The 16,891-nt window shown below is 44.7% G+C and overlaps 1 protein-coding gene across 2 annotated transcripts in view; it reads left to right on the top strand.

Moving 5' to 3' along the window:
• LOC138492163 (uncharacterized) overlaps positions 1–16,891 on the top strand; it is a 1,449,912-nt gene that overhangs the window by 638,583 nt on the left and 794,438 nt on the right. For both annotated transcript variants that reach the window (XM_069619172.1, XM_069619173.1), the window contains exons 14-15: positions 9,624–9,828; positions 10,966–11,117. In XM_069619172.1, the coding sequence (XP_069475273.1) occupies positions 9,624–9,828; positions 10,966–11,117 (357 nt within the window). The remainder of the gene's footprint in view (positions 1–9,623; positions 9,829–10,965; positions 11,118–16,891) is intronic.

Genomic DNA, 16,891 nt, shown 5'->3' with positions numbered 1-16,891 from the left:
CAAGTTTGATGCTCGAGTATTTTCCAAACCGCCAACTCCTTCCAAAGGAGTAGACTCCGGGGAACCCATGCAAATAGGGGGTCTGAAAGGTCCTCTAACACAAAAGGAGCGGGAAAGGAGAAAACAGTTGCAATTATGCCTCTATTGCGGAAACTCAGGGCACTTTCTTCGAGACTGTCCGGTGAAACCTGCCAAGAAGGCAGTAGGAGCTGCAGTTACCAAAGTTACAAACTCTGAGCAGGGAAACGACCTCGCCTGACAAGAATAGAGGTCCTCTTGCCGAGCGTGAAAACCAGTTCCGTGACCTCGCATTTCGTGATACCTATGGTCCTCATTAGCCCTGATAATCCGGATCGATTACATACTATTGAAGCTTACGTCGACAGCGGTGCCATCGGCAATTATGTGGATCATGAAATGGTTTTGAGGATGAATCTAACTCTTTGTCCCAAGGCTGTAAAGGACGTCATTACTACGGTGGATGGTACGGAGATAGCCTCCGGGCCAGTAACGCATACCACTCAAGAGGTGACGCTAGTAAGTCAAGATGGACACCATGAGAAGATCGTGTTCGATGTGAACAAGGCCCCTCAGTTTCAGATTATTCTAGGAATACCTTGGTTAGAGAAACACAATCCTCTGATCGAATGGCGAGCAAGAACGGTTCAGTTTCCAGAATGTGTCACTACTTGTCACCCTCCACCTAGTGTTGCACTGGCAGCAATTTCTTCAGAGACTCCCCAGTTACCTCCCGAATACCTAGAATACCAAGATGTTTTCCGGAAGGATCAGGCTAACTCTCTACCTCCTCATAGGTCTTATGACTGCCAGATAGACCTGATACCTGGATCTACTCCTCCTTGTAGTAGAATTTATGCCCTCACCGAGCCTGAGAACCTTCACCTTCGACAATACCTGGATCAATACCTGGCAAATGGGTTTATTTGTCCTTCCAAGTCCCCTGCTTCTTCAGCTTTGTTCTTCGTTCCAAAAAAGGAAGGAGACCTTAGAACTTGTATAGATTATCGCTCCCTGAACCAGATCACTGTTAAGAATAGATATCCGTTACCTTTGATCCCTGAACTCCTGGACCAAGTCAGAAAAGCATGCATATATACAAAGCTGGATCTTAGAGGAGCTTACCACTTGGTACGAGTAAAAGAGGGCGATGAATGGAAGACGGCCTTCCGCACCAAGTATGGGCTATTTGAATATCAGGTCATGCCCTTCAGACTTTGCAATGCCCCGGCCGCCTTTCAATATTTTATGAACGATGTCCTCAGAGAGCTCATAGATGTGTGTGTTGTTGTTTACATTGACGACATCCTCGTTTATTCTTCATCGGAATCTGAACATCGGAAACACGTGAAAATGGTCCTCGAAAGATTGCTTCAACACAAACTTTTCGCTAAGTTGGAAAAATGTGTTTTCAACGTGACTGAAGTTGAATTCTTGGGATTCATATTATCACCTGGCGGAGTGCGTATGGATTCATAGAAGGTCGATGCAGTTCTCAAATGGCCATCACCATCCTCCGTAAAAGGTGTGCAAAGCATGTTAGGCTTCGCTAACTTTTACCGCAGGTTTATCCCCGAATTCACTCGAATAGTCCAGCCCATCACTGCCTTGTTAAAGAAAAACAAACGTTTTGAATGGTCTACCGAGGCGGAACAAGCTTTCCAGAATTTGAAGACTAAATTTATCTCTGCACCAATCTTAAAACACCCTCGCCCCGAACTCCCCTACATCGTGGAAAATGATGCTTCAAGCCTTGCCATGGGGGCAGTTCTATCACAAAAGGACCCGGTAACCAATCAGTTGCATCCCGTGGCATTTTGGTCCCGCAAATTCTCGCCTCCTGAAATCAATTACACGATTACTGACAAGGAACTTCTGGCTATCAAGTCTGCCTTTAAGGCTTGGCGGCATTATCTGCTGGGGGCCCGACACACCGTTACTGTGATTACGGATCACCGAAACCTGCAATATTTGAAAACCGCAAAAGCCCAATCCTCTAGACAACTCCGTTGGGCATTATTCTTTGCCGAGTTTGACTTCATAATTACCTATCGACCTGGTACAAAGAACGGTAAAGCTGATGCCCTTTCTCGGATGGGAGTGGAAGAACACTTGATCAACCCTAAACCTGTACCAATCATTCCCGAACAAAGAATTCTGGGTGTAATCGCCACAGAATCCATAGAGGAAGTTAAGGATAAAGCCAGGCAACTTGTAACTCCAGCAGACATACAGAATTGGCATCTGCAGGGAAAGGACTTTGCAGTAAAGGACAACTTATTGTATTTCCAAGAACGATTATACCTACCCAGCACAGATTTACAGAAAAAAGTAATCTCTTGTTATCACGATTCTTTAATGGAAGGACATCCCGGTATGGCCAAGACCTCAGAAAAGATCAAGCGCTACTTCTGGTGGCCGTCTTGGAAAAAAGATATCAGAGACTTTATAATGTCCTGTGGAGTATGCGCCCAAAACAAGAGTCAAAAGGAAAGATCAGCAGGCCTCTTACGCCCTATTGACATCCCACCTCGCCCTTGGCATACGCTTTCTATGGACTTCATCACCGATCTACCTCCATGCTCCGGATACAATACGATTCTAGTAATCGTGGACTTATTCTCCAAGATGGCGCATTTCATTCCGCTCAAAGGCTTGCCAACAGCAGCAACTCTGGCCCGAGAATTTCTCGAAAACTTCGTCCGACTGCACGGTTTTCCTTCGGTTCTAATTTCGGATCGAGGTAGTCAATTTATTTCTCATTTTTGGCGAAGTTGCTGTCGGTCGGCTCAAATTGATGTGAGACTATCGACCAGTCACCACCCTCAGACCGACGGACAAACCGAGAGGACCAATCAAACTCTGGAACAGTATTTACGCTGCATGCTGCAACAAACTGAAAAAACTTGGAAAGACATCCTTTGGATAGCCGAATATGCCTACAATAACTCTGTCCATTCGGGAACTGGGAAAACCCCGTTTTTTCTTTTGTACGGCAGTCACCCTCGAACCTCGGAGTTGGATCCCCTCCAAGATCTTGAAACACCAGCAGTAGACTACCTGCATTCTACAATCACCCAAGCCTTTAAGGAAGCTGTTTCTCACCTTCAAAGGGCTAAAGAACAATACAAGAAAGGAGCAGATCAACATCGGAAGGAAGCCCCTCAATATCAAGTAGGGGATCAAGTCTGGTTATCCACTAAATATCTACCTCTAAAAGGGCCACACACATTCAACCCAAGATACCTTGGTCCCTATTCCATCACTACCATAGTAAACCCAGTAGCGGTCAAGTTGGACTTGCCCCCGCACATGAAGATACATCCGGTCTTCCACGTCTCTCTATTAAAACCCGTGCAACCTCAAACCCGACTAACTAAATCTCCAAAACCTATCCTAGTTGATGGAGAACTCGAGTTTGAAGTCAAAAGCATTCTGGACTCCAAGATCTCCAAATCTAAACTATTTTACCTAATTGACTGGAAAGGCTACGGCCCCCAAGAGAGATCCTGGGAACCTGCTGAATATGTCCACGCTCCTCGCCTAATCAAAGGATTTCACCGAACATTTCCTGACAAGCCAAAACCCCCGGAGAAGCCCGGTTTGGGAGGGGCCTTGAGGGGGGGTACTGTCATGATCTCTGCTTCCAAAAGGTCAGGGTTTTCCCAACTCCCTTGGAAGCAGATCCATAACCCAGGTTCCGAGTGCCAACCAGTCCCAATTGGGACCTTTTGTACCCAGTCCTGGCGCCAGTGGCACCAGGCTCATAAATATGCCCAGTCCCAGCGCTGGAAGCGCCGGGCTCATAATGCTTGGGTGGACTTACCTGCAGCAGACCATGCTGCTTACTTGCCTGCCAGTTGAGCCTCTGATCCTCTTCTGTTTGGAACTACTTTTCCTGTTGGGTGGGGCAGGAGCCACTCCCTAGATTCAGAACACTGGAACTCTTCTGGAAAGCAGGAACTCTTTTCTTACCTAGGCGTGGCTGTGGAAGGAGACACCTAAGCACTACAGGAGGCTATTTAAACCACACCCGATGGATGAATCTTGCTTTGCGTTATTCTGCATCCTCTGCAGCAGAACGCTCATCGTGTCTTCTGCATCTGATCCTGGGCCTAAGGAAAAAGGCTTACCATCCTGAATCCAGTCTTCAGCAACACCTATAAAGACAAGAAAGAACAGGTTAGCATTACGGTCTTCAGTGACAGCTCTTCACTTACCTGGTCCATCGGCTGTCACCAACGCCTCGCGCTGCATTCCGGCATCTGAAAGACAAAGGCTTACCTACTCTTCGTGCGCTCCGGAGGTCTTCACACTGCATTCCGGCATCTGAAAGACAAAAGCTTACTAACTCTTCGCACGCTCCGGAGGCCTTCAGCGCTGCATCCCGCATCTGAAAGACAAAACAAGGTGCGTTTAAAGACATTGGGGAACTTTAATACTCACGTGCCATTACTCCTTTCCACATCTAACCCAGTGGGTATTTCGTCACCCTGCAGCCGCTTCGAACTTGTACCTGCAAATAAAAAGACAGTTAGAGCGCATCGTGAAGCAGGCAACAAGCGCTTACTTACGTGCTTCCAGGCGCTTCTATTCATCACACGGGCTCCATCTTCAACTCACTTCAGCCCGTCATCCGCCATCGCCGGAACCCTGCAAAACAAGAAACATCATTACTAAAGACTTTAAAGACATTAGAATGACTCGAAACTTACCGTTCGTGCAGTAAACGACGAACAGCAGTCCTCTGAATTCAAGAGGCCTGCTCCCCTTATCCAGTGAAGAAACTGGCTACAGCACCCTGCCCCGAGGAGATGGAGAGCACGGCGTTCACTTACCTAAGGTGAGAGCGTTAACCTTTGGGGTTCTACAGGAGAAGAGAAAGGGAAGAAGAGAGAGACATTCAATAACCCAGTTCCTTAATCCCATATTTTCTATCTGCAGACATCTTACCCTTCGAGTCAGTCATACAGTGCCCAGAGGTCCAGCCCAAAGAGCCAGCCGTGTGTTACACATCACCTTTGAAGATACGGTATACGCCCAGTCAAGACCGGCGCCTCTACGGGAATCAGGTGAGCGTTACAGTCAGGTCATAATCCACTGCTGCCTGGCAACTAAATACTGCCAGGCTCTCTACCCTGGCTAGCCAATAGGGAGTCTCCCTCGTTATTTATTTGTTTATTTGTAGTGCGCCGACCGCTCGCAAGCATCGGGGCGCATACGAGGAGACAGAGACACAAAAGAGGATAGTACATTGGACGTGACAGGTTGACACATAAGGAAGTTAGCAGTAGGTGGCGAGGGTTCTAATCAGGGATTACTTGAAGAGCAGAGTTTTAATTTTTTTGCGGAAAACATGGAGATTAGTTTCCAGTCTGAGACATGTCGGAAGATTGTTCCAGAGGGTTGCCGCGCGGGTAGGGAAAGCTCTTCCTAGACCTAGTTCTTTTTTGAATTTAGTAGTTGTTATCAAGCCCTTAGCTTCGGATCTTAATGTTCTGGTCGGGATGTAGGGTGTAAGTTTAGTCTTAAGGTAGGCGGGTGCTTTTCCATAAAGGCATTTGTGGGTTAGACACGGGGACTTGAATTGTACACGGTCTTCCATTTTTAACCAGTGCAAGTCACGTCTGAAATCGCTAATGTGATCTCTCCTGGATTTTTGTTTAATGATTCTTATTGCCTGATTTTGAATCAGTTGGTACTTATGCAGGTTTTGCTTGCTGGTGCCAGCAAGGAGTGCGTTACCGTAGTCCAGACGTGATAGGATGGTAGCTCCGGCAATGGTGGCACAATTCTTTTCATTAAGAAGAGGTCTAATTGCCTTGAGTAGTCTAATGTAGTAATTGCAGGTCTTGGTGACGTACAAAGCTTGAGCATCAGCGTTGAGTGAAGCTTCGAGAGTCATACCAAGTGTTTTGACCTTATCAGCTACTTCGATGTGGGATTCCTTGATTTGAAATGCCTTGTAGTCGGATGTCAGTTTGGCGCGCGCCTGAGAGGATCCAAATACCATCAACTCAGTTTTATTGCTATTCAGGCACATCCAGTTGTTGTTCATCCACACTTCGATGTTCTTGTAGAGGATGTTCAGTGTGATACTGTCCTTGGCATAATCACCACTCAGTTCCATAACTAGCTGAGTATCGTCAGCGTAGTTAGTGAAAAACACTTGGAGTTGTTCTAATAATTCACATAAAAGTCGAATGTAGATATTAAATAGCAATGGTGACAGGCTAGCTCCCTGAGGAACTCCGCACGAGATGTTATGTTCGGTTGAGAATTTGTCTCCCCAATGAACACGTGATCTTCTATTCTCAAGAAATGAGGTAAGCCAGTTTATGGCTTCATTGGAACAGTTTGCAGTTTTGGCTAGTGCTTGTTGTAAGAGTCGGTGATCTAACAGATCGAACGCGGCACTTAGGTCTAAAAGCACTAGTAAGCCAGTTATGCCCTTGTCCATGATTTCCAGCATTTTTGTTTGGAGGTCTAGCATTGCTGTCTGAGTGCTGTGTGCAGCCCTAAAACCGGATTGTTGTGTGTGTAGTAACTCGTTTTTATCAACTAATTCCTGTAATTGTGCTGTAGCGACTTTGTCCATGATTTTAAGGGTGAAATTGCAATTCGTAATAGGCCTCAAATTATTAGGGTCGCGTTGGTCTAAGTTGTTTTTTTTACTAAAGGAGTAATGGTGACTTTTTTTATATTTTCCGGTACTATTTTATCTCGGAAAGATGAGTTTACAATTTTCGTCAATAACGGAGCAAAAATGTCCGAGTGTTCAAGTATTATTTTGGGAGGAAGCTTATTTTCCGCACATGACGATGGTTTCATTGAAGCCAGTGTTTTCTTCATGGTATCGATAGATATTTGCTGGAATTGGAATTTCTCTTTCCCCTTGTCAGTTGTTGGTTTTACTGAGGGGTTAGGTTGGGGCTTAGTCTCGAGGGCAGATGCAATTCGTTCTCTAGCCTTGATGATTTTATTGTCAAAAGCTATCTGGGTGCTTTCACATTCCTGTTGGGAAGGGTTGAAATTGGGAGCCAGAGCCTGAGGTTTGTCAATAGATTTTAATATGTCAAAGAGTTTGCAGGTAGAACTCGATGATGCTTCGATTTGATTATTGAAGTAGTTCTTTTTTGCTTCGATAATGCTGTTCTTATATGATTTTTCTAGTGCCTTCCAACTGATCTTGTTGTCGTTAGTTGGGTTTTTTTGCCATTGTGTTTCTCTAAGTTTTTTCTCCTTTTTTATGTTGCTTAGTACTGGGGTATACCATTTTTGATGGTTGGAATTGGGCCTGACTGTCTTTGCGCGATTGGGTGCTTTAAGATTTATCAGATTTAGTATCTGATGGTCATATTTGCTTATAATGGTGTCACAGGAGTCCGTTTCCTTGATGTCAGCCAGAATACTGTTGACGCAGGATTGTAGGTCTGCACTTTCGATATTTTTGAAATTTCTTGAGTGTACTTTCTTAGCATCGTTAACAGGTTTTTTTGCTAACTGCGGAATTAGGAGGTTGAAAACTACCTTGTAGTGATCAGTCCATATGAATGGGGTAGTGATGACATTATTTATTTCGATATTATTGGTAATGACCCAATCCAATTGATGGCCATTGGCCATGGTAGGGTCGTGATTCAATACATTGAAATTGATTTTTTGAAGATTTTTTTCAAGATGTATTGCTTCTTTGTCTTTGGCATCGCCGCGCCATCGATTCAAGTCTCCAAGAATAATTGTGGATTTATTCTGTCCTATTAATGAGTTGGCGTGGTGTATGAGTTCATCATTGAACTCCGAGTCGAGTGAGGGAGGTCTGTAAATAAGTAGGAAGTTGATACAATTATTATCTGTGGGACTATGTTTAAGGTGTAAAGTTTCACAGCCCAAACATGTTGATGTCGTGGGGAGCACAGGTATCGAGTCTCGTGATATTATGGCTACCCCGCCCCCTTTCCTACTCTCTCTGTTAGTATAGTGGATTTTATAACCTGTGGGGACTGCTATGGAGCATGTGGGACCTATGGGGTCCTGTAGCCATGTCTCAGTAATGCACATAATGTCTATGTTGTCTGAAAGTATCGGATCATGGACACATTGAGCATGGTTGTTAAGAGAACGTGTATTCAATAGGCATACTTTAAGTTCATTCGGATTGGGGGCAGTCAGAGTTTTTGCATTAAGATTGTGTATATTTTGTGCTTTGGTCTTTAATTTTGTGAAATGTTTCGTATGAACATTAACAGTAGAGGTCCGGGTATTCGGTGAGGTCGGATTGGGATCATTAGTGGAGTTCTTATCAGTGCTAGCTAACTTGCTATCAAGGATCTCTAGCAGGTGTGCATGTATAGCTTCTGATTTTTGCAGTTCTTGTAGCTTAGAAAGAAGTGCATTTATTTGAGCAAAACCCATTCTTACCGTGGTTTAGGGATTGATGTCCCGAACCCTGGTGGATGCAGAGTTTCTGGCCGAGGGCGACGGGCTCGGCGAGGACCGGCGCAGACCGGCTTGCCCCAGAAGCGCCGGCGCAGACCGGCTTGCCCCAGAAGCGCCGGTGCAGAAGCGCCTGACGTTTCTGGAAATAGGCAGAAAGTGCTTCTGGGAACTGTAGTTCCCGTTAGGTAACTCGCACACAGCTCTCACACAGCAATCTAAATACGAGTGCTTGCTCGTTGCTCAATGTGTCCCAAACTCAGTAGATGCAATTTAAATGCACAATGTGAGAAAAAACACAATTCACACAATTCGTATATGCTTGATTCAGAAGGCTGTAAGAAACACGATTCTGCAAGTCTGTACATTGTGTGTTGCAGGGCTCCTTCCACTCCTTAGTTGTGGGAGCCCCAGGAATTCCCATAGCGGGAAGGACACAGCCCTCCCCTGAGACATATTGCCCGTCAGAAGCCGGTTCTCTACAGTTTCTGTCACCTCAAAAAGCCATCAGATCTCAACTTCCAAATGCTGTCAACACCTTATTAGTCCTGTCAGCTGTCAGTCCTCTGTCTCTCAGCAACGGGCCCTTCCCTGTTCCACAACTGCTGGGCACCACTCTGTCCCTATGGTGAAGAGCATCGCACAGCAGTCCAGTCAGGCTGTCCAGGGAATTGCAACAAGTTCTGGAAGTGAGAAAAGGTTAACCCTTTGTCACCCAGTCCACAGCTCACGCTTTAAAAGTACATAGAAAGACACAATAAACATAGGCTGTAGCTGCCCCCAAAATGATGAGGGTCCGGATTACACAGACTAACCCATGCTAGGTTCATGAAGCAAACCTGAAGCCATGTTCCCTACCAAGGTGCTAAATTGTACATGCACCATTTCAGTGCATGGCGTAGGCTCTGTTGGAGTGTCAATTACAGTGTGGCCATATAAATCCTGGTTTAACTTTGAACTCTCATGTGATTGCTCTGTGGAAGTAAAGGATCTGATTGGACTGCTGCCTGGATATGATTCATTGACAACTAAGGCAGGACTGTGCGCTGTCACTTTCCTCAGCCAGATTAATATGCTAAATCTATCGCAATGTGCGCCTGTTTTGCCACAAGTAATTGCTTCTTTCCTATTGCTTGCAGACTGTTATTACTCCCTGTTTTTACTTGCAGGCAGAGCGCATTCTTGTGCCGGGCAGTGTGGCCGAAACATCAGCGGCTGCTCCTGTTTGGCGAGCTGTGAGAATCTAGGGTCCTGCTGTCAGGATTACCACCAGTTCTGCCTGCAGATCGAACCTTACTCGGGCATCTTGATGGGGGGAAGGGACTTTGTGGTGCTCAACGTGACCTTCGACAAAGCCTCTGCTGTGAAGTGCAGGTAGGTAGATTCCCCATCGACCCAATAACCAACCCAGAATCAGAAAATCAGACTGCGCTTCAGCTCAGGCCATGTCCAATAATATTGTTGTGTATGCATTTGTGTAATGGGAAAACCCAGTGTCTAGATACGTGCTGACAAACTCTACATTTGAAAGAGAGTAATCATGGGATGTATTTCTTAAGACCAGTTTTTTAAATTGCTTAAAAAGTTCTGGGGGGTCCTTGTTCCTGATGAAGCCAGCCTTAACTCCCCAGTGGCTTTGGCATGGCAAGGGCTGGGTTGGGGGTGTGGTGAGCAGGGGAAACATTCCAGCTCCATTTTAGAAAGTGGAATTCAAGATTTGATTTTCTTGAACACATGGGAGATAATTTTGTTGCAGGCCCAGCTATTTGTAATCTACCCCAGGAGACAATTTTTGCAGCTAGTAAATTACAAGCCGCCATTGCTGTTTGTGTGCCTTTGATGCACAGAGCAAGGGGGGCAGTGTGTGCGGAATGCACACATCTTTAACATGCACCTTGTGCGGCAAATACGCTTACACCTCCACCCGCATTGCACTTTCATGCTGGCGAAGATGCACATGGAAATCGACCTGCTTTTTGCACCTACAAAAAACAGGCTGATTCGATTCGGGTGCATGTAAAGGCCCTCCACCTTGCAATTACGTGGTGGCAGCATTTACAGTTGTGGTTAACTCCAGCAGGGAACACTGTGTAGGTCTGCTTTTCCATGCTGGAATTACACGCATGCACATAAACAGAGTGAATTTCATGGAGTGGGCTGCTTACAGCTTCCGTGCAATGTACAGGTCAACCTAAAATGAGCCACACAATGTTAGTACAATGGTAGCAGGCACATTTTCACTATTATGTTTTCTAGTCCGATTGTTCGATGTATTATGTTTGCTATTTGAGAGTGACTCTAGAGGATTATGAAATGCCCCTATACAGAAACCCACATCTTAACCAGTACCACTAGATATTTTGCAACACTCTAAACAGTGTTTACTATAGAATGCATTTACAGTATTTCACTTATCTGGTTAACACTTTTCACACAGAATCGATCGCAAGGATGGTGTCTTTGCCTCTTACCCCAACCAGGGTTTTCTAATGACTTGTTTTCCCATTACAGGTTTGATCATAAGATTGTGACCAGTGGGCATATTGACGAGGAAGGCACCGCTCACTGCATCTCACCGCTGCTGTATCTGACGGGCCGAATCCCTTTTGAGCTGTCCGTGGATGGGGGAGAGTCATACCCACACTCTGGCTCCTGGGTTTCAGGTGATTGCTTTTCTTTGATCACTTACAGTAAACTGATTTCTGAGTTAAATGTATTCACTAATATGCGCCTTCCACAGGCCCGTGGAAAAGGAAGGGCTGGTATAAGGGGTTATGCCACCTCTAGCAGTGGCACATTTTGCTGCCTCTGGTCCCTTTCCTTGAAGTAGTGCTGATTAGATGTTTTAATGGCAAAATGGCAGCTCTTGGTGGAATCTTCTAGTTGCAGATAAGCAGCCACCTAGAGGTTCCTGACCCTGGGAACAGGTTGGATGTATCTCGAGCATAAACACTGGAAGAGCTGCAGCAGAAGATGCTGAAGGCTTGGTGTCTTACGGTCAACATCCTGATGAAATCTTTGTACAATTCTTTTCCAAGATACAGGCATATAATCTTTTTTCCAATCTCACAAGAAAGCAGAGGGAATCCTTCCACAGTGTTTCTGCAACCAGATGATTTGGAATGCGACTCCCATGAGCCGTCGCCATTGACTGTGCTGGCTACGGCTGATGGTACTTGTAGTCCAACACATCTGGAAAGCCACAGATTGTAGAGCCACTCTATCTGCAACTCTTTCTGACTAGATGGTCCCTCTCTAGACATCTGTGTTCCTCTAGCACCAACTCTTTGTGTGTAAGGCAGTTTGCTAAACAGAGGGCAGGTGGTTTGTTTTCCTCAGCAGGCTCCCTTTTTTGGAACAGCCCCCCCCTCTTTGTCTTGAGCGGGACCTCCTTAGGTTCTGGAAAAGCCTTAAGACCTTCCTCTTGACCTCTTCCTTCCCTCCCTCTCTCCCCTGCTAATTGCACAGTAACTTGATTGGTGCGCAGGGTCCTTATGCATCCTCTGGGCACTTAGCTCCCACATCTTATCATACCAGCTGCTGTCTATTCTCTGCACTTGCCTGGGCTCACACTCCACCACTGGAGGTTGCACTTATCCTTCTTTATAGCACTTCACCTGCTGCTTTCCATGAGCACCACAGCACCTATCTCATACTCCTCTCTCCTCTGCACTTGCACATTCTGAACACTCACAAGGCATAGTAGGCTCGTTTTACCCCTCCTCTCTGTCTCTTCTCATATTGTATTTAATTATTTTAACAGTTTTGTAATTACATTATCTATCAGCCCCTACCCCCTCCCTGTTTCCGTGTGGGTGCTCTGAAACAGTATTTTCTTCCTGTATAAGTGCCTAACAAGTGAACAATAAACAATAAACAATGACATAGGGACTATTTGCAGCATTTTCCCTTTTTGCCCAAAAGGGTGGATTGGTGCTACCTTCCTATAATAGGTGGTCTGGGGCTGCTTGGATTTCGAAATGTGTGATCCCCTCCCAGTCTGGACAACTCCCTTTTAAAGTTTAATTTAGCATGCTTCATGTAATATTGAACTGTAAAAGTAAGGATGCAACTGAAAATACTGCAACCAAGGGTATCCGTGGCGGCCCCAAAATAATATGTCTCATTTATTCATAGAAACATTATTTATTAAATCTTAATATAACAATATCATACGTCAATCTACAAGATAAAATTAAATGTGCTTCAAAACATATTTGTGTTCCACCATTAATATATACAATAACAAAATAGGTGCATATAATGCTATGAATCTATCATACTTAAAATGGACATCTACCTAAAGATCCAAAGAAAACCCAGACACAATGACTAGATGGTACACATTAATGTATCAGATGTATAAAACACTTTCCAACATGTTTCTGTCCTTATATATCTATATAGAGCTTCAGCAGGGAGACAAAATACAATTACTATAATACGGAGTGGTGTGCCAACATTTAGATTGAGAATTTGCTGGTGTGTGGCTAAAAACTAAAGGTATCAATAAATACCTTTATGACTGAGTTGCATCACAATTTCATTTAATAATTTCCAGAAATGAAACCAATTTCAGCATGTATGCTTCTTTTCCATCTGGGTTTGGCTTCTTTTGCAATGTAATTTAATTCATTTCCACGAATAGAGCCAACACTATTGGTTGTCCACCATTTTAAGAAATGTCTGGCTTCTTAAACAGATTTGTATGGTAAAGTAGACATATAGTGCCCGATTTATGGAATTATCAGCGCAGGAAATAGGGTAATTGCACGCACAACAGCACACAAATCCGCCTTTGTTGATTCATGGAATCAAATGTGCAGTACTTTTCCTGGACTTGCGTGGAGCTTGTGCTGGCTTGGCACGTCTGCATAGAGCATGGGCGTGGCTTGCGTAGAGGGCTGGGAAGGGGCTGGAACACCGAAAATGGGGAAGAACTTGCAAAAAAATGGGCATTCCAAGGTGTTTTGCTTTAGCTCGGCCACGTGGGGAGATCACGTGCTTACACTCTCCGGACCCTTGCAAAATCAGTGATTGGACTCACATAGGCAAAAATTACACATATAACGTTGGTTATGGTTATAATATAAATGGCGCATTATAGGCCCATTTCCATTCATAACATACAAAAAGAAGAATAAACACATAATCAGTTATACATATACAAAGTGAAAATTCATCACCGTTAGTATTGTTGCAGAAGACACCTTCATCTCGGCCACAGCAGCACTGCTTAGTCCCACAGCAGGTAGGCAAAGAGATTGATCTTTCTAACGAGATCTGGAGTAGAGCATCTTCCCTCTCAGCGAGACTGCATCACCCGGGGTCCAAATTCTAACTGGTTTCCCAAGAGTGAAACCTCCTATCTTTATGGGGCCACTTTCGATCCCTGCCCCTCATGGGTTACCATGCTGCCCTCGGCCGGAGAGCAGACAATAAGCCTGAGGCGCAAAAAGAGTGGAATATTCCAGTTGGAAGCAGAAAAAATCCAGCTTCTCGCCTTGCTTTCATTCCCATTGCCCCTTATCACTGCACCTGCTGAGTGCTCTGACTCCCTTTTTGGCGTGTCCTTCAGTGGACAATATAACAACTATTCTCCCCGGCTTGGTCATTTGACATAAATATGTGACCTTGTCTTTGCTGCAGAAATACATGTTTACTTGCTGAGCCAGTGAAAACGTAGGCTTTCATTGCTATTTCATTTTGGTTAATGGAAGTGAATATCCCAGATGGCCGTGCATCGGCGCCATGTTTTCTGGTTCATTTCGCACACGTACTACACAAGGGACGACATACAGGCAGTCCCTTGCATGCCCACAATTGCGCGGCATGAGAGGTATTAATGTATTTGATTGTGCAACCTTTCGGCTGGGAAATGACCACGCAAGTCCTTTGTATGATCAGACACCCGAAGGCAGGCGTATGTGCACTTGCACGTAGGATTTGTAGCACGCAGGTGGGGTTGCATGTCAGATTTTGGGGTGCGTTTACTTAATCAGGGTTCTGATGTAATTTAGGGGTGCTCGTATGCAGTGTAACGGGGTGTTGCAACATTTTACGGGGGTTCGAACACAGATTACACGAGTTTTGTCGGGTTACGATTTTTCATATGCATGTTGTTGGTGTGCCGGATACAGTTATGGGGGACCCTGCGCAGGATCCCAGAGTCACAGGCCTGCTTACTGGGGACCCCACGCACTGTTTGAAGGGTGCATGTATTCGTGCCCGGCGGAGCGCGCAAAGGTAGCTGTTCTGGCTGTCTATGCTTTGCGTGTGGGTGTGTCAGGGGTGTTCCGGGCATGACTTGCAGATGTGGTTACTTTGCGCTGTAGATTCCATGAATAGCAGGTTGCGCATTTTTCTTTCTGCACGCAGGCTCACGCAATCTCCTTCTCAGCGCACGGCCCCTGCAGGATTTCTGCATGAATTTCCATGAATCAGGAACAGTATGTTTCTTAGGCCTCATCCCTTATATTTTGTATGAAGAATGGTTAAAAAATTAAGTCTTTTCTCCCATGCCTTGTAAGCGATATTCAATCAACACGACAGCCAAGTCAATACCTACTCTGGGATGCTGAGGAAAACCCTTATTAATGTATTTTTATGTCTAGTCCAGTACTCTGGATGACCACCCTTGTATAACACCCCCTCTTAGAATCCCCCTGACCCCACTGAGCCAAGAAGTAGGTTTATTTTGCAAATTAAAGGTTTATTTGAAAAATTAAACAATATATATATATATATATATCACTTTTATAATAAATTAATATCTGATAGTACACTGAGACATATGATGTTGATCAACAATGGGTAATCTGGCACTAGCACACTTCTTTACAACCAATGAGGAGTTAGTATAGGATGGATAAAGTAGCAAAAATACTTTTATGATTTCAAGGGAAAAGCAATGAGGAATAAAATGCAGTACAGGAACACTTGATATGATTTTAGCATAAGATAAGATAATCACTTTTTCTCTGGCAATTCACCCCTCTCCCCTATGCAATGTAAGAAATGGAAGGAGATGGAAAGAGGGGCACACAGTTCCCAGGAATGCAATCAAATACAATACGAAATTCAGTCCCCACCCCCCCAGCAAGCTTAGAGGAAACAGGTAGGAGTTTGAAACACAGGCCCAAAATGCTTTTAAATTTGATGGCAATGGATGGGAAAATGTGCCAACTGATTTTAATTCCCTCTAGAGATTCAGGGTGAGTGGGAGATGCATGTTGGTATTAGTTCAGGCTCACTTTAGCAATGCTCTATGAGTTATTACCAAGTTGCAAACGGATTTTAACAAAAGAAAGAATGGAGCTGCTATTTGACAAGTGGAGAAATTGAGCCAAATCGCGGCAAAATTTGTGTATAAGTCGGTTCTAGGTTCGTTGGAAAGCTTAGATTCTAAGCTTTCAGATGAAAGTTAAATTTCGTTCCTAGCCCAAACGGTTCCAGAGATACAGACGATTAAATAAAGGTAGTTTTTCGGATTTAAAGTAAACTCAAAATGACAGGTGACAGCTTGCAGCTGCAGAATTGACAGGTGACAGTTGTGCAGCTTTAAAAATGACAGATGATACGATTTCTAGGAGGCAGTTCTACTTAGATTAAAATAGTTTTGATTAGATTATTTTAACTAAGAGATTGGTTCTGCACAGTTCTGCTAGGTACTCACAATATAAATTTGAAATAGGCCTCGCCACGGATCTGGTCAGGTTTTGGACTGGACTCCGGTTCTGGTCTCGGCACTTCACAGTGATCTGGGTCAGCTCTCTAGTTCTGCTCACAGTGGTCTGGGTCACTCTGGATCTCTGGTCTGGTCTCTGGCAATTGTTCTTGGCAAAAGAATTCAAACAGCTCGCCCGGCTGTGGAATAGTTTGCAAATGATTTTAAGGTTGCGGAGTCCTGCTGAGAAGAGTTCTCAGTTTGTGGGCTTAGGCCCTTGCTTTAAGTTCTGAAGTAAAGTTCTGGTCTTTGGAGATTGATGGATTTGAAGTCTGGATCTCTGGATGTGAAGTCGTCGGTCCGCATGCTCCGCAGCAAATGGAATTGAATGTCTCTACCTGTTCCAGCAGTCTCTTTTTATGTGTTTTGAAAATGGGTGTGTGTCTGGGCCTAGCTAAGCCTGCCCCTCTCTACTTGTCATTGGCCCAATTCTCCCCTCTCCCATGATTGGGGGAAGGAAATGGATTGTCAGCATGATGAAGTCTGTTTATGGGTCAGAGGATCCTCCCCTGGTCAGTTTCCCCACAAATCTATATTTGATTCAAATACATCCTTCCCAGATATACAATTTGTTGAAATTACATGTGCACATTATATATTCCTTATGGTCCATGCTTGTCCGCCTCTGATCTTCCTGGGGGCTTGCATTCAAAAATGACAACATTTTGCGCTTTTTAACTGGTTTTGCAATATCGGACATTTACCCAAAAT

This window comes from Ambystoma mexicanum, chromosome 10 (genome assembly GCF_040938575.1).
Source record: "Ambystoma mexicanum isolate Mex_15411 chromosome 10, UKY_AmexF1_1, whole genome shotgun sequence".
NCBI classification, from domain to species: Eukaryota; Metazoa; Chordata; class Amphibia; order Caudata; family Ambystomatidae; genus Ambystoma; species Ambystoma mexicanum.
This window is presented reverse-complemented; position numbering and strand designations above follow the sequence as displayed.